This window comes from Psammomys obesus, unplaced genomic scaffold (assembly GCF_907164565.1).
Source record: "Psammomys obesus unplaced genomic scaffold, mPsaObe1.curated_primary_1811, whole genome shotgun sequence".
In the NCBI taxonomy this organism is placed as follows: domain Eukaryota; kingdom Metazoa; phylum Chordata; class Mammalia; order Rodentia; family Muridae; genus Psammomys; species Psammomys obesus.
The window spans coordinates 33,429,767-33,447,122 of NW_026585644.1; the positions used below are offsets into that span (position 1 = coordinate 33,429,767).

A 17,356-nucleotide genomic window follows, 5' to 3' on the forward strand; every position below is an offset into this window, starting at 1 on the left:
TTTATTTATTTATTTATTTATTTATTTATTTATTTATTTATTTATTTATTTATTTATTTATTGAGACAGGATTTTGCTGTTTCATCTTGGCTGGCCTGATAGATGATCTGTAGCCTAGGGTGTCCTCAAACTCACAACGATCTTCCTGCCTAGCCTCCAAAGTACTAGATACGCCTGGTGTGGTGTCTTTTTGTACTTGTATATGCATATGCAACTAAATAAATGAAACAAAATAAAATTTGATTATGTGTTGGTAATTGTAAAAGGCTTTCTTTTAAAGATGAAGATATATGCAACTTAGTGTAGTGCTTGCTCAGGATAGCTAAGGTCCTCGGGGTGGAGGGCTTTGATCCCCAGCACTGGAAAGAATAAAAAGGCTCTCTTTAGAGTTGACAGATAAGATTTACTTTCATTTGTTCTTAAACTTTTACTTAAGTGCATGTAGGTCTCCTGGAGCTGAAGTAATGGCAAAACATAGGTGCTGGGTACTGAACTTGGGTCCTCAGAAAGAACAGCAAGTATTAAACTCTGAGCCATCTTTCCAGGCCTCATTATAATTAAAGCACATCACCATAGAGAAGATATATAATGCTTACAGTTTCTTAAAGTTAAAAATTTCATGTTCTTTTAGGAAAGGACACAGTTACCAAAGATAATGGGATTCGTCCTTCCTCACTGGAGCAAATGGCCAAACTAAAACCTGCATTCATCAAACCCTATGGCACAGTGACAGCTGCAAATTCTTCTTTCCTGGTAATTGTCAATGCTGTTTGTGTTTATTAGTGGCTTCCCACAGTCTCAATAGAGGAGTCTGCAACAAATGTGCTTGTATGTTATTGGAGACTTAAAATAAAGCTATTCAGCCAAGGCTACGCAGAGAAATCCTATCTCAAAAAACTAATAATAGTAGTAAAGTAAAGCTGTTCACTGTAAAGTAACAATCCTCCTGCCTGAGCCTCCCTAGTGCTGGGGTTACAGCCATGTGCCATGTTCAAACATCAAGTTTAAAATAATAGTTTTAAGGTCTTAGATGTCTCACCATCCTGGTAGAAAAGCTGCTCTTTTTATGCACTTGGCCATTTATCAAACCTATATTGCTTATACTAGGCACTGGAGATGGGAAGACAATTATGATATAGTAAGAAGTACTATGGTGCTGTAGATTAGCCACTGAGGAGATCAGAGAGGCCTCGCAAAAGAGCTAGCAAGTGAATATTTACGTGTTTAAAAATTTTGATGTGTATGGGTGTTTGTGCACCCTGTGTGTGCATAGAGGCCAGAAGAGACACTGGCTCCTCTGGACTGGACTTACAGATTCTTCTTAGCTACTATGTGGGTACTGGGAACTGAACCTGGGTCCTCTGGAGAGCACCAAGCTGTCACTCCAGTCCTCAGTGCTTCTTTGACAGTGTAACTGATCAGTTCCTACCACACACCCAGCAGTGAACATACTATTAATGTAGTATCCATGAAGCACTTTTTTTTTTTGTCACCTGTGTTCCCGGACTTTATGGCCACCATAGTGGTAGCTACATTCTCTTTTCAGTATTGCTGAGCTTAAAAAAATATATATATATAATAGAATGTGACAGAACTTGTTTTCTTTGGAATTGTGGAGGGCATTCTTTTATTTTTAATATAATGGTAAAGGGCTTTTTAAAAACAAAATGCCAGAGGTACCTCTGTCCTGTAACTTCATTATTATTATTTGTTATTACTTTTTTTGAGGGGAGGAGTTCGAGACAGGGTTTCTCTGTGTAGCTTTGGGTGTCCTGGACTCACTTTGTAGACCAGGCTGGCCTCAAACTCATAGAGATCCACCTCCCTCTGCCTCCCCTGAGTGCTGGGATTACAGGCGTGTGTCACTGTTTCCAGTGAACTTCTTGATTATTATTTGGGATAAAAACATGTGTTCAAAGTGTTCTAAAACCATGGTTTTGATAGTCTAATTTGCCTACCTGTGTCTTAATGTTTTGCCTTTAGAATAAAATCTCAAAGCTGTGGGCAAGAGGCAACTAAGAACACAGAAAATGTAAAATAATTTTTTTTTTTTTTACAGAATTTTTTTAAATGCCTACTGTATTATATAGTAAGAATACATATAATTAGGAAGATGTCTGGGAAGAGCTTTATCTAGGAAGAGCCATGTGAAATGTTATGTGTTCTGATTATTCATCACACATGAATAATGCTAGCAGCAGATTTAAGGATAAATATGCCTTCCTCTTATCTGAAACTCATTTGGCTTATACATGTGTATATATACATAAACACATATGTGCATATGCATAAATATGCAAAGCCACTCCTGAGGAGACCTGATAGACTAGGGTCAGATGGAAGGGGAGGAGGACCTCCCCTATCAGTGGATTGGGGGAGGGGCATAGGAGAAGAGGGAGGAACGGTGAAATTGGGAGAGGGTGGGGGAGGGGCTGGGATACAAAGTGAATAAACTAATTAATAAAAATTAAAAAAGAAAATAGAAAGGAGACTCAGGAAACATGATAAAGTGTAAACTTGTGACATACTGAGCATTAAATGCAGTTAGGTTGATTATTATTTCAGTGCAAGATCTTTTAATAATAATCTCAATAAATAATAAATACCATGATTATAATCTGAATGCAGTCATATGTAAAGATAGCCACATTCAACATATGGTATCTATGAAAAATAAATCTTTCAGTGTGCCTTGATAAATTATGATACCTTATGAACAGCCCTGCAGTCTCTGTCCTCCCAAAGTGCCTCTGGGTGTATGCTTGATCGTGATTTAATGGTGGATACAGTAAAGTGAGTTTGTTACATAGACTCTATACAGTTTTGTTAGTGGACTCTCGAACAGCCACTGCTGAGAGACCTCCAGATGACACCATTGTTTTGTTACCATTTCAGACTGATGGCGCTTCTGCAATGCTTATCATGTCAGAGGACAGAGCTCTGGCCATGGGCTATAAGCCAAAGGCATATTTGAGGTAAAGTAAATATTCTGGTGAATTGCCTGTGACATCTTAATTTTGTTAACTGGAGCTAACCTCTCTGGTTTTTTTTTTTTTTGCCTAGGGATTTTATGTATGTGTCCCAGGATCCAAAAGATCAGCTTTTACTTGGGTAGGTAGCAGGGTAAATTTCAATAAAAAGTGTTTGAATTTTTTTATTACAGTTACTGTGTTGTGTGGTGTGTGTGTATGTGTGGAGGGGTGTGTGTCAGAGGGTAATTTACAGCACTTGATTTCTCCTTCTACCGTGTGGGTCCCAGGCATCAATTGCACACATTTTTTGAAGGTATGTTAAGCCCTAGTTGGGATTTTATTTTCATATTGTTACCCACTGTGTTTTACAATCAGTCAATACCCACCCCACCACTCTCTCTCTTTCTCTCTCTCTCTCTCTCTCTCTCTCTGTGTGTGTGTGTGTGTGTGTGTGTTTGGGAATGTGAACCCAAGGCCTCATTTATACTAGACAAGCACTCCTAACACTGAACTTTATCCCTAACCCACAGCATCTTTCATAAATTCCTGTTTATATGTCCTTTCTTCATTGCTTTTCATTACAACCTTGAAACTAGCTAAGCCCTTCCCCTGCCTTGCTCCTTTGAATTCTTTTCCTTTTCTCTTTAGTTTTAACTTAGCTTATACCACTTGCCTGTTTATTATCTATTTTTCCAGTTCTTCAATATAGTGAGGATGAAGTGCGTGTCTTTTTGTATCCCCAACACTTAATTAGCATTTGTATAGTAGAACCAATGAATAAGTATAAAACTCAATTTAGAGTATACTAAGAAATGCTTAAGTTAAAATGGGAAGTTACTACTTGTTTGTTTTCTTTTTCAGACCGACATATGCTACTCCAAAAGTTCTAGAAAAGGCAGGATTAACCATGAATGATATTGATGCTTTTGAATTTCATGAAGCCTTCTCAGTAAGTCGTTTCTAAGACATATCTGAAATGAGTATAGCCATTAAAAGTGAAGTGCAGCTGGGCATGGTGAAGCTTGCCTTTAATCCCAGCACTCAGAGAGGCAGAGGCAGCCGGATCACTGTGGGTTCTAGGCCAGGCTGGTCTACAAGGTGAGTCCAGGACAGCTGTAGCTACACAGAGAAACCCTGTCTCAAAAGAGAGGGAGAGAGGGAGGGAATGAGGAAGAGAGAGAATATAACTTTGGAAGCGTTTCTTTGAGGCCCCATTAAAGAAGTGTTAAATTATTTCTGTAGGACATTTTCACTGAGAACTGATGTAAGGATTTGCTTAAAGCCACACAAAGTTATGTCTTAGATAAAGCCCAACAGAGCATTAATAACAAAATCTTGAATTATTTTTCCTCCTAGGGTCAGATTTTGGCTAACTTTAAAGCCATGGATTCTGATTGGTTTGCACAAAACTACATGGGTAGGAAAACCAAGGTAAGTTTCTGATAAATAATATGCTTGAATTTTCTAGTGCATTAATATTTTAAATTTAGTTACCAGCTAATAATATAAAGAGAAGCTGGATATGGTGGTGCATGCCTTTGATCCCAGCACTTGGGAAGCAGAAGCAGGTAGATTGCTGTGAATCAGAGGCCAGCCTGGTCTATAAGGTGAGTTCCAGTACAACCAGGGCCACACAAAGAAACCCTGTCTTTGAATGAATGAATGAATGAATGAATGAATGAATGAAGAAATGGAAAGCTTATTCTTTTTTTTTTTTTTTTTTTCTTTTTGGCAGTAGCGGAGGTTAAACCTCTGTCCTCATGTATGCAGGGCAAGTACTCTTCTACTGAGCTATAGTACAAGCTATTTTCTTTTTCTTTTGGATATTTGAGACAGGGTTTCTCTGTGTAGCCTTGGCTGTCCTTGACTCCCTCTGTAGACCAGGCTGGCCTCAAACTCGCAGAGATCCACCTGTCTCTGCCTCCCCGAGTGCTGGATTAAAGGCTTGTGCCACTATACCCAGCTCCCAGCTTATTTCTTAAAAACGATTCCAGGAAATTGTTCAGTGCAAACTCTTTATATGTTGAGTAATCCTTTGTGTGTCTTCTGTTCATCTCATTTAGATGTCATACACTGATTGTAAGGTAGTTAGTATTAGTTTCTTCCTCCTCCTCCGCTTCCTTCTTCTTTTCTTCTTATTTTACACTTGTCTTAAAGACCCTTCCACTCAAAGTCCCTCCTTTCTACCTAATCTCTGTCAGCTGGTTTCTTGTGCTGCCTCTTGACCTAGGGTTAACTTTATTAAATCCTGTGTGCAGAAAGCTCTAGGATTAAAGGTGTATGCTAGGCCTGAACCACACCAAACAAAAGACAGCTTTTTACACTTCACAATCTCAGGGTTCACAATGGGATCAAATATCCTGCAACAGCCTGACTATAGTTCTTAAGTAAAACCATCTTTAAATTGGCCTTTGTTTTTGTGGGAGACAGGTTGGATCACCTCCTCTGGAGAAGTTTAATATCTGGGGCGGATCACTGTCACTGGGACACCCTTTTGGAGCCACTGGCTGTCGGTTGGTCATGGCAGCTGCCAACAGACTGAGGAAGAATGGAGGCCAGTATGCGTTAGTGGCTGCCTGTGCAGCTGGAGGACAGGTACGTGACAGCAGCAGCATCAGGATTCCCGTGTCCCGAGAATGTTTATTTAAAGTATTCATGAAGCACTGTTTCTGATGCCAGACAACAGAAAACAGTTTTCTTTTGGGAGATGGGAAGACCTATGATTCTAGTTCTGATATTTCATTGAAAGGAAAATACTCTTTAAATCCAAGCTGTTATTACTTTAAAAATTTACATTTCTTGTTTACAGAATTAATATATGCTCATTTTGGAAACTGTAAAATATAAAAAATACATAGAAAATATCATAACTAGTCAGGTACTAGCATTAGAAGCATCTCAATGTAGTTTCTTTTTAAATGATAAACATTTATTCATTTAACTAATAATCAGGACACCTTATCTATAAAGTCTAAGGTAAATAGTCTCTGCAGGTGTTAACTCGGTGATAAAGTGCTTGTCTCAGTGTTTGAAGTCCTGTGTCTAGTCCTCAGCACCACAAGGACTTACTCTGTAGGAAGCTAATTTATCTGTAGATATGTGGCTTTATTCAGCTAGGGAATTTGTTACTCTGATAAATAATTTCCTGTCTGCCTCACTCACATTATAGACTCAGCATTCTACATACTATAACATTTCACTGGGAATAAACTGCAAACGGAAGATTAACTATAGGTTTTTTTTTAGACAGATTTTTCTGTTGGCCCAGGCTGTCCTGGAACTTGCTTTGTTGACCAGGTTGGCCTGCAGAGATCCACCTTGTCTGCCTCCTGAGCGCTGGGATTAAAGGCCACCATGTGCATCACCATACAGTTTGTTTGTTTGTTTTTAATCTGATATAAACAGATTTTATTTTCTTGCATATTTTAGACACCATTACTAACCAAGACAAATAAGCTATAAAAAGCATAAAATCCTGTCTATAGCCTTACCACCCTGAATATACTTGATCTCTCAAAGTATAAGTGATACACAGCTTTTCTTTAAAGACTTTGAGTAAAGAAAGGTAATTTATTTTATTTAGAAGTTGAAACATTGTTGCTCCATGGTCTGAAACTTTTTGATTGTACTAGGATTAAACTCAGGACTCCACACATACCAGCAGAAAATATCTGCTGGGGGATACAGTCCTCTAACTCAGAAATGTCCTATCATGTGTATGATCTCCTGTTGAAAGCTTCCTTACATGAGAGCTGTTTCTTATCTCTGCCTGCTCCCTCAAGGAAAGTGACTGTGCAGCATGTAGTCCACACAGATTCCCTTTCATTCAGGTGCAGTTGTTATCTCTGTTGTATAGAGTGTAAATAAAATTAGATGAGTTTGTGGATGAATGAAGAATATTCAGTGTCTTCTAGAAGTTTTCTGTTTGTTTTTTGAGACAGGGTTTCTCTGTGTAGCCTTGGCTGTCCTGGCCTTGAATTCAGTGATCTGCCTGCCTCTACCTCCCTGAATGGTAGGATTACAGGCGTGTGCCACTGTACCCAACTTCTTCTAGAAGTTTTAAATTTGCCACTTAATTTGCTCATCGAGCCAGTTGGGTGGCACCAATTAGGAAATTAGAGAGCAAAAATTATGGTGAATCTAGAGCAGTGTTTTTCTTTTTTTCTAATTTATTTTTATGTGCATTGGTGTTTTGCTTGCATGTATGTTTATGTGAGGGTGTCAGAAACCCTGGAACTGGAGTTACGACAGTTATGAGTTGCCATGTGTGTGCTGGGAACTGAACCAGGTCCTCTGAAAGAGGAGCCGGTGCTCTTAGCTGCTGAGCCATCTCTTAGCCCTGGAGCAGTGTGTTTCATCTTTGGCATTGTTAATGTTTTGGGCCAGTTAATTCTTTGGGCTGTAAACTGTAGGATGTTTTAGCATAGCCTCCACCCACAGAGATTCCAATAGCAACAAATTCTTCCCCAACCCTACCCTGGCCTATATATGTATGCACACAGCTGAAACAAATAGAAGTTTGTCCAGATATTACCAGATGTCTTCTGGAGAGAGTGAGAGGCATTTCCCCAAGCTGAGATCTTGCTGGAACCTGAAAATAATGCATTTTAAGTACAGCTGGAGGAGTGGAGAGTGTTCTGCCTCCTATGGTCCTTTAGATAACACTTGGGTCAGTCAAACCTTCCCATTCCTGCTCTTTTGTTTGTTTGTTTGTTTGTATTATCAAAGTTAACTGATTATTTTGAACTAATGTATGTATATGTTAAGTTCTAGATAAAGATCTTGTATCAGAACTTTAAATTTATATGTTTCCTTTTTTATTTAATATGTATACAGTGTTCTGGCTACATGCCAGAAGAGGGCACCAGATCTTGTAATAGATGGTTAGGAGCCATCATGTGGTTGCTGGGAATTGAACTCAGGACCTTTAGAAGAGCAGCCAGTACTCTTAACCTCTGAGCCATCTCTCCAGCTCCAAATAATAGTTTCTTAATACATATTTGTGGGAATTGAATTGAAGCTAAAAACTGGACATTTTACTAGGTAATGTTCAGGTTTGATGGCAGTCCAGCAGTTAGGGTGACTGTGTTTATCAGATAGGATTTAGACCCAAGAAAAAATCCTAAATGTTTATGTAAGGCTTAAACTTGGGTCAAAACTAGTACCCAGAGCTGTGCCGGGTGTTGGATAAGGGGCATTGTTCTTCTACTCTTATGTACGCTCAGTTCATCTCTCTCTTTTTTTTTATTGTAGCTTTTGATGTTTTTTTTTTTTATTCTCACATATACATCCCAACTGCAGTTTCCCCTCCTTTCCCTTCCCCCTTTCTCTCCCCACACCTTTCCTCTCCCCGATTCATTCCCCTTCTGCCTCCCCTTAGAAAAGCGTAGGCCTCCTGGGGACATCAACCAAACATGGCATAACAAACTACAATAAGACCAGGCATGTAACATCACCTTGAGTTCATCTTACAGAGAATAGTGAAGAGGCAAGCCAAGGCTTCAGAATTGTTACACCTGTTTTCAAATTTTAACAATAGCTTGGTGATTTGACCGAATCACTTAGCCTTTCAAATCCTATTTGGGTTGAGGATGTGTCCCAGTGGTAGAGTGCTTGTTTAGCATGGCTGCAGCCCTGAGTTTACTCCGCAGCACCGCAGAAGCTACAATAAAGACAACCATTTATTGCATTTACTAGGACTCATACTCTATATTAGACTGAGTCTAGTGTACATGTATATCCCTGTGTGTGTGTGTGTGTGTGTGTGTGTGTAGCTAGTTGGATGTATATAGGTAGATGTATGTCTGTATAATGTGTTCTCTCTGGCTTAATGTTTATAAAATCATTACTCTGACTGAACTTTGTCTTCGCAGGGTCACGCTATGATCGTGGAAGCTTACCCCAAATGATGGCCCTAGAGGAGGCGGCTGATCTCGTGCAGTACTCGCACTGGGCAATGCCATTTCAATGCACTTCCAAGTGACACCTGCAGTTCCTAGCTCTTCTTAGGATCTTTGTGGCCTTCTGACATATTTTTTGATCAAGCCTTGCCAGTGTTCGAGCTTTTTGATAATCACAGCTTCTGCTCTCTAGGTTCCAGACTCTCACAGATGTGTATGCAGTCCTTGTTATCTCTTGTCACAAAGACTAATGGCTGGAGCAGCTTGGAGAGAGGTTAGCTGAGTTTAGAATCATCATTGTAACATTTGAAGATTCTCCTTGTTCCTGTCTGTGTCATAGAGATAATTATTTTTTTCTAACATACAAACCAATGTGCCTAAATTAACTTACTATAGAAAAAATAATAATCTAAACATCTCTGAAAACTGAAATGCTTAGAGACATATATCATGATGGTTGACCTTAATAAAGTAGAAATGTATTAGAAGACTGTTGTAGCCTTTTAATAGTGGAAGAAGGGCAGCTTTTGCCTTTACTCATTTAGAACTTGTAACTATTTCAGTCAGTTGTGAAACCACCAGGAATGTAAGACCCGGCCTGATGATAGTGTGCTTTCCCCATTGTTTAATTGAAGCAAATTGGTTTTATTGGAGACATTCCTGTTTGTCAGGGTTGATGTAACATGTAAAAACATTTTATTTTGGCTGTTATAAACATTTTCAAAGTTTTGACAACATGTGACAAGTTTAGTACACATGTATACTGTTCTAAAAAGGTCATAGCTTCAGATACAGACATTTGATTGAATGTTGCTCAAATGCATGGAAGTTGCTGTCAGGGACACCCTAGGTGAGTCGGGCACTTAGGCAGGATCAATGTGTTGACCTCTGAAGAAGATATAAGAGTCACACTGTCATTTCCCATAGTTTTCTTGATAAGTCAAAACATATGTGTGTTTGGGATTTTTCTGTGTGCTGCTGGGAATTAAAGTCAGAGCCTAATGAATACTAGGCAAGTGCTCTACTATGAAGATGAGCTTCGTCTCCAGCCCATAATATGTATTTTAAGTTTCTTCTAAGTCCAAACTTTGTGTTTTATTAGTTAGTGAACTTTTCCCCAACGGCAATGTTTTAAATTCATTTGCAAAAATGATAGCACTCAGTCTTTGGTCAACAAGAAAAGAAAACACAGCTGAGTGGTGGTGGTGTACGCCTTTAATCCCAGCACTTACAAGCAGAGGCAGGAGGATCTCTGTGAGTTTGAGGCCAGCCTGCTCTGCAGAGCAAGTTCTAGGACAGGCATGGCTACACAGAGAAACCCTGTCTTAAAAAAACAAAAAAGCAAACAAACAAACAAAAAACAACAACAAACCCACGCTGGGCCTGGTAGCATACCCTTTAATCTTAGCACTGAGGAGGCAGAAACTGGCACAACTCTTGAGTCCAAGGCCAACCTGGTCCAGGCTGGCCATGCTTACATAGACTCTACTTTAAGAAATAAAATATCCACTTCCAGGTGCGGTGCCGCATGCCTTTAATCCCAGCACTTGGGAGGCAGAGGCAGGTGGATCTCTGAGTTCGAGGCCAGCCTGGTCTATAAAGTGAGTTCCAGGACAATCAGGGCTACATAGAGAAACCCTGCTCTAGAGAACAACAACAACAAAAATCTGGGATAAAGTTTACTGGAAGAGTGCTTGCCTCTTATGTCTGTGTCCCTGGGTTAGCTCCTCAGCTAGGCAAGAAAGAGGCAACCAAAAATAAAACCTGCATAGATAGGGTCACATGGCATTGGGTTTAGTAATGATTTCTTGGATATGATACCAAAGCATGAGCAACAAGAAAAATTGATTGGGGTTTCCCTGGGTCACAAGAGTGAAACGGAGGACTGGAATGGAGGCAGTTGCAGATCGTGTATCTTCTAAGGGATGTGTAGGATAAAGAATTCAGCTGGGGAGGGGGGTGCTGCATGCAGTACTCAGGAGGCAGAAGCAGCCAGATCTCTACAACTTTGAGGCCAGGCCTGGTCTACAGAGTAAGCTCCAGGACAGCCAAGGCTACAGAGAAACGCTGCCTCATCTTTCTGAGTACTAAGATGTCATCTAAGGAAGTTTTAAATTGTCATTTGGGGTTCTGCTTTGGTAGTCAACTGTTTGACCTGATAGTTCTCTATACAAAAGGGAAAAAATTCAGTGGAGTCCAGTGCAGGTCTAGATGTTGACAAAAAGTCTAAGAACCTCTTCTCTTTCACAGTGCATTCCCTTTAAGGACGGGAATTGCCAGTAATCACATTCCTGTCATCTTATTCCAACATTCTCCGGGTCCCTCCAACCAGTGATTCCTCTTCATTGAAAAGTACCTAGCCGGGCAGTGGTGGTGCACACCTTTAATCCCAGCACTTGGGAGGCAGATGCCAGGGTTACACAGAGAAACCATGTCTCAAAACCAACAACAAACCAAAAACCAAACCAAAACAGAAAGTCTCAAATAAGCTAGTGACAAATTACATAATGAATTCCAGGTCGGCCAAGGCTATATAATGAGTCCCTCCTTCAAAAAACCAATAATAAAAATAAAAACAAAGTGACAGAGTACCTTGGAGCCATTGTTTGGTCTTTCTGCTTTTTAGGGTTTATTTCTACAATCCAAAATCGCGTAGTGTGATGCTGCCTTCGAACTCTGCTTGCTTAGCTCCGTAGCCTAAACACTTCCCCGTGTTACGGATCACACAGCAGGCCTGCATATGGACCTACCCTAGCCACTCTTAGCAGATGCCACTTTGAGGAGGTGTGTGTACTGACGCTGGAGTGTGGCCTTTGGACATTAATCTGCTCGCTTGCCCACTTACTTTTTAAGCCATCTTACAAATGGAACTGCTCTGAAATATGTTTTATTTGTTTCTGGAGACTTCTCTTATGGACTTTTTTTTTTTTTTTTAATGGTGAGAGCCAAATGAGGGCTTTGTTGTTTCATGTACTTGTTCTAATGTGCGTTTTTTTTTTGTTTTTGTTTTTTTTTGTTTTTTTTGTTTTTTTTTTTTTTTTCGGTTTTTTTTTTTTTCCCCAGCAGAGCATGTATTGAGTATGTGTGATTCCTTGGGAAGGAAAAGGAAATCCCCTGTTGACCAAAGCACACTCAAGAAGGGAGTCTCCTTGGTATCTAAAGGCAAAGTGTACAGTGGAATTTCCATCTCTAAATTTTTTGTTACATTTATTTGTGTGTATGTGGCCATGGTGGGTGTGGGCATGTGCATGCCATGACACTCAGATGAAGGTCAGAGAGCAGCTTTTGGGAGCCAGTTTTCTCCTTCCCCCATTTGTGGCTTCTGATGGTCAAACTCGGGTTGTCAGGCTTGCGTGGCAAGCAATTTAATTTGCAGAGCCATCTTACTGGCCCTCCAGTTTCATTTTGACAGTAAATGGTTCTATCCCATTTTATAAAAATGACCATAGATCTTGTAAATTAGAAATACTGACTTATCAGAAATTTTTCATTTATTTTATATAATGCTTTCTTAAAAGCCAGTCAGTCCCTTGTACTATTAATTTGGCCAGTCTTACTACCTTGCCTTCTCATACCTAATCTGTCTTGCTTTAGCTTAATCCTGTCACTTTCAAATGCCATTCAGATATGCCTCTGTTTCCATACATATCTCCCTGAAACATGTTTTGTATTGATTTTTGTAAGTTAGAGAAAGAAAGAAGTACTTCAGCTTTTCCTAAGCCTTAAGAAGATGCAAACAATGAGCTGGAGAAGATGCTCTGATCAAGAGCTCTGGCTGCTCTTCCAGGGATCTAGGTTTGATTCCTCACCCTCCCATGGTGGCTCCAAACCATTGGTAACTCCAGTTCAGGAATCTAACGCCCTCTTCTGGCCTCTTAGGCACTGCATATATGAGGTGCCTGTACATACATGCAGGCAAAATGCCCATAACATAGAAAATGAAAAAAAGAACAAGGAAAGAAATTACAGAACATTGTTTTTGTTTGTTTGGTTTGGTTTTTGAGACAGGGTTTCTCTGTGTAGCCTTGGCTGTCCTGGAGTTTGCTTTCTAGTCCAGGCTGGCCTCAAACTGGGAGACCTGCCTGCTTCTGGGATTAAAAATTCATACCACCATGCCTGGCTATGGACATTGTTGCTTTTTTGGTATAAACTTACAGCTAAGTCGGAGACATTTTGGCTTGCACATCTTGTATAAGACCGCAAGAAAACTGATTGTCCATATTCTCTTAAGTGATAGTTCTAAAGTTGCCATCCATTTGACTGTGAAACACACGACTGTGTAGTGAAACACACAGGTCCATGTGTGGTCAACTTTTTTTTTTTTAAAGATATATTTAGTATTATATATATAGTGTGGCCAGCTGCATGCCACAGAAGGCACCTTGTCTCATTACAAATGGTTGTGAGCCACCATGTGGTTGCTGGGAATTGAACTCAGGACCTTTGGAAGAGCAGCCAGTGCTGTTAACCTCTGAGATCTCTTCAGCCCCCGTATGGTCAACTTTTTAGTGTGGGTATATAAGTAAATGTAAAACTGGAAATTTATTGTAAAGCACTTCCCAAAGTCTGACCTTTTACAACAGTACTTTTATAGTTAGTAATACAAGATGATCAGGTGCCTCCCTTTTCAGCCTGAACAAATGTACTTTTATTTTACCTAAGAGACTACTGTCAAAAGTTTCTCTGTTGCTTAATTTTTAGTCACCTGTTTAATAGTTGAATTCACTGCAGATTTTTTCTATGCCATGCATGTGCCACTTCATAGATTAGTAAATTACCTCTTTTGCTGTATTTTAAAAGCAGTATAAATTAGTAAGAACTTTCTAACTAAATACTGTCCCCAAAGAAACAAAAATTCTGCCCTTCATCTTTAATGTCTGGAAGGAACAGGTTCCTGTCAATCAGTCATTCTTTCTTCATAACTATAAAAAAAGAAAGCAAAGAAATCAGTCAGGAGTGACATTAAGAACATTTTCCTTGAGTTCATAACACACTGTTGAGTACAGTGTGTGTGTGTACGTGCACTGTTTTGCTTTTGTTTGGACAAGCTCTCACTATGTACCTAGATTTGGGTTGAACTCTTGACCCTCCTGCCTCAGATTTCCAAGACCTCGGCTTACAACTATACACTCGGCACCTGGCTGAGGCAAGGGTCTTTCCAGATCATGTAAAAGTTGGTATCATGGAAAGGGAATCCCTGGAGTGAACTGGATCCTTAATTGGTGATGCTTTGCCTCTGCACTGCCACTCAGGGATGGCCACACCCACAGGGGTATGGCTTTGCTGGGGAGCTGCTTGGCAAGACATTGGCTAGAGCAAGGTATGTCGAATGTCTGTAATCCAGGCACTTGGAGCCTGAGGCAGGGAGTTCAAGGCCAGCCTTGGTAACCTAGCAAGGGATTCTTAAAATAAAAAGTTAAGGACTGGGCACTGGGATATACCAGCTTCTGGATTTAACCCCCAGTATTGCTGGGGAGGGGAAACTTGGTCTGGAGGCCCTTGCCACAGCCTCTTTCACCTCTGCTGCTCACTGCACTCCCGAGAAAACTGTTTCTCACCTGGCATGTTCACTTCTTTCTCTGCAGTGTTCTGAGGTGTAGGTTTCATTTGTGGCCTAGGGAGAGGTAGAAAGGCCCAGCTGGGGTGATCATCATTATAGCCCACCCACCTGTGAAAAGGGTGTGTCCATTTTTTTAACATTCTCACTTGCCTGTCGGGAGCTTTGGTATCAGCTACATAGGTCCAACGGGGCCCCACTCTTATCTTTTCCCTCCAAGTGTTAACATGGGGCAGAGTATTAGATGCATTGGGAAGAGTGTCACCAGGGCTCCGGGTGGTCATCAGGAACCCCCAAACCCCATACTGACTATGCAGGCTGGTACCCCTACCCTCCATGACGGGGGAAAAACTGAGCCTGAAACCTGCTTGCTGTAAAAAAAAACCCTAGCTCTCCTCGACTAGCCAGGCCCATCTCTCTCGGGGGAAGGGAGTGGGCTGGCTGGAGAATGGCCGGCCAAATCTCACAGACAGCTGAGGCTTGAAGTAACTCACCAGGGAGATGGCAGAGCTGGAGGACTGGGTACCTCGGAAGCGTCTGTGCAAGGCCTCTAGTACCTAAAGGAAAGGTAAACAGCCTGCTGTGTTGAGCACACTTAGGCCTCTAGGTCAGACATATGGGAACTAGCTGGGCACTCACCTTTTTGTCTGTGAGGCAGCCGAAAACTAAGATGAAGACCCCCTGAGGAGATAGGGATGGGGAGATTGTTAGTGTCAGGGAAAGCTCACATCTTGCTCCCTCTCCTCATCTTCCTTCTCAGATCTTTTCTCTAACACATGTCCAAGCTACCTCCTCAGATTCTATACACATTGGCACCATTTGGTATTGTGTGTGCAGGTGTGCGTGAACGTGCCTTTGATGTGCTACTGTGTGCATGTGGAGGTCAGAGAACAATGTCAGGGAGTCAGTTCCATGCTTCCACACCTGGAGTCCAGGGATCAACTCAGACTCGCAAAAGGCACCTTTACCTGCTGAGCCATCTCACCAGCCCTCAAATGCCTTTCTTAGACTCAGTTAATGCTGGACACTGATGATCTCCAGACTTTGACGTAATCAGAAGAAAACCAAGCTCACAGAGGTTATGTAATTTGCCCAGGGCCATCCAGTGAGGTAGTGAAGGAACTGAGATCTATGTTCAATCCTAAAATTGGTGAGCCTGGCAATTGGCAGTGACTTAGATCATCTAAAAGACCAACTGGTGCAGCCACCCCACCCTTGCCACCTACCTGGAGGCTGTTGAGAATGGTGAAGATGTAGTGAGAGACTATGGAGTCTTGATCAAACAGAAAGGCCACGCCCAGTCCCCAAGTGAGGCCAAAGATGGGTGTGAGAATAAGCAGGGCTTTAAGCACGCCCAGGAGGGCTTGGCGCTTTTCCACTGGGGGCCCCTCTGACAGCGAAGGTCTCAGCAGCTTCAGCACAGCTATCACCAGGACCAGCCCATTTACAACAACGATGGCCAGCACCGGCTCGATGAAGGTGTGCAGCATGACTCCATCTCCGTTCAGCAAGCATGTCCCCTCCCTCAGGTATTTCCTTTGAGGCAAGTAGAGGCCCAGGGTGATGCCAGCAAGCCCCAGTGGGCACAGGTAGCCCAGGATCACCATGAGTGAGACAACTAGGTGCTTGGATAGCTGATGGAAGACAAAAAGCAGCTGGTGGGCCAGCACCAGGGCCTGGGCCAGCATCCAGAAGAAGGTGGCCAGGTAGAAAAAGTGGCACAGGAAAACATCGACCAGGCAGAGCAAGCTGTGGTGCCCCCCAGGAAGGAACGGGCTTCCCAGGAAGCATGTGTCTGCAATCAGCAAGCAGATCACCACGTTAAATAGGGTGGTGTGGCGGAAGAAGGCGACTTTGTTCCGAACCACCACTCTCCATACCAGCCTGTAAATAGCCAGGCACATGAGCAGTGCCAAGATGGAAGCCCCAATACCCACTTGGCTCAGCAGGTCCAGGATGGGATTTTCTGGGACATGTTGGGACATGAGGATGGAAAAGGCAGTGAGATGCTGGCAAATGCACCGAGTGGTGCTGGCATTGGCTGCATGTACCTGGCACCCTTTATCTGACCAACCTCCCTGACCCTGGAAGACACTGTGGTCCCAGAAGACACAGTGCAGGGTTCCATTCATGTCTTCAAAGTCCATGATAACCTCTGCCTGTGTGAAGGCCTGGCCATCTGCTGTGATGGAGACCACAAGGATCAGCCCAGGAGTGGTATATGGGGTGTTCCACAGCCCTTGTGTAGAGTTGGAGGGCAGGCGGCCGTCCAGTTTTTGCAGTACTAGGCTAGCAATACTGATGTTAGTTCCATTATGGACCAACGGGGCCAGTGAATGCCACGGAATCTGTGCCTGCCGGAGGGGCCCCACAGAGAAGGACATTTGGTAGCCAGGAGGAGAGGTGTGTGTGAGGAGCTGGCTCTGCAGGAACACGTTCGATGAGCTGAAGGAGAAAGGATGCCGCTGTGGGCTCAAGCTGCTGACCAGGGTCTCCACAGCCTTCAGGAAATCTGAGCCCATCGAGGGTTCCTGGGCCTGGGCCAGGGTCCACAGAGAGCTGATGTTCACATCTAGAATCCTGTCTGTGGTTGTCAGGAGGTCCTGCAGTGACCAACAGTAGGAGGAGCGTGATTTGCCAGAGTCTACAGATATGCTGGGAGCTAAAGACTCCACCCTCCCCCGCCATGGCAAGACCCAGGTGGCCAGTGGCAGAGAGCACACTGTGCAGAGCACACATGAGGTCCTCTTGGCTGTCTCTGCAGTTTAATATCTGGCAGGAAAGGTGTGTGGTATTGCTGCCTCTTGTTCTTGATTCATGTGGGTACAGCAATGCCAAGCGTGTTTGAGTGTGTCTGTGGTTATTGGGTTATCACATATAGTGTGTGTGTGTGTGTGTGTGTGTGTGTGTGTGTGTGTGTGTGTGTG

The 17,356-nt window shown here is 42.2% G+C and overlaps 2 protein-coding genes across 3 annotated transcripts in view; one reads left to right on the plus strand and one right to left on the minus strand.

Moving 5' to 3' along the window:
- Hadhb (hydroxyacyl-CoA dehydrogenase trifunctional multienzyme complex subunit beta) overlaps window positions 1–9,360 on the plus strand; it is a 37,168-nt gene extending 27,808 nt beyond the window's left edge. For both annotated transcript variants that reach the window (XM_055626403.1, XM_055626410.1), the window contains 7 exons: window positions 632–753; window positions 2,896–2,975; window positions 3,064–3,111; window positions 3,834–3,921; window positions 4,329–4,403; window positions 5,403–5,567; window positions 8,846–9,360. In XM_055626403.1, coding sequence (XP_055482378.1) covers window positions 632–753; window positions 2,896–2,975; window positions 3,064–3,111; window positions 3,834–3,921; window positions 4,329–4,403; window positions 5,403–5,567; window positions 8,846–8,881 — 614 coding nt within the window. In that variant the 3' untranslated portion in view covers window positions 8,882–9,360. The remainder of the gene's footprint in view (window positions 1–631; window positions 754–2,895; window positions 2,976–3,063; window positions 3,112–3,833; window positions 3,922–4,328; window positions 4,404–5,402; window positions 5,568–8,845) is intronic.
- A 4,370-nt stretch (window positions 9,361–13,730) lies between these two features.
- Adgrf3 (adhesion G protein-coupled receptor F3) overlaps window positions 13,731–17,356 on the minus strand; it is an 11,165-nt gene continuing 7,539 nt past the window's right edge. Inside the window, exons 10-14 of the mRNA XM_055626351.1 lie at window positions 15,656–17,032; window positions 15,069–15,110; window positions 14,924–14,986; window positions 14,431–14,486; window positions 13,731–13,794 (exon numbers count right to left, since the gene is read on the minus strand). Of these exons, the coding sequence (XP_055482326.1) occupies window positions 13,770–13,794; window positions 14,431–14,486; window positions 14,924–14,986; window positions 15,069–15,110; window positions 15,656–17,032 (1,563 nt within the window). The 3' untranslated portion in view covers window positions 13,731–13,769. The remainder of the gene's footprint in view (window positions 13,795–14,430; window positions 14,487–14,923; window positions 14,987–15,068; window positions 15,111–15,655; window positions 17,033–17,356) is intronic.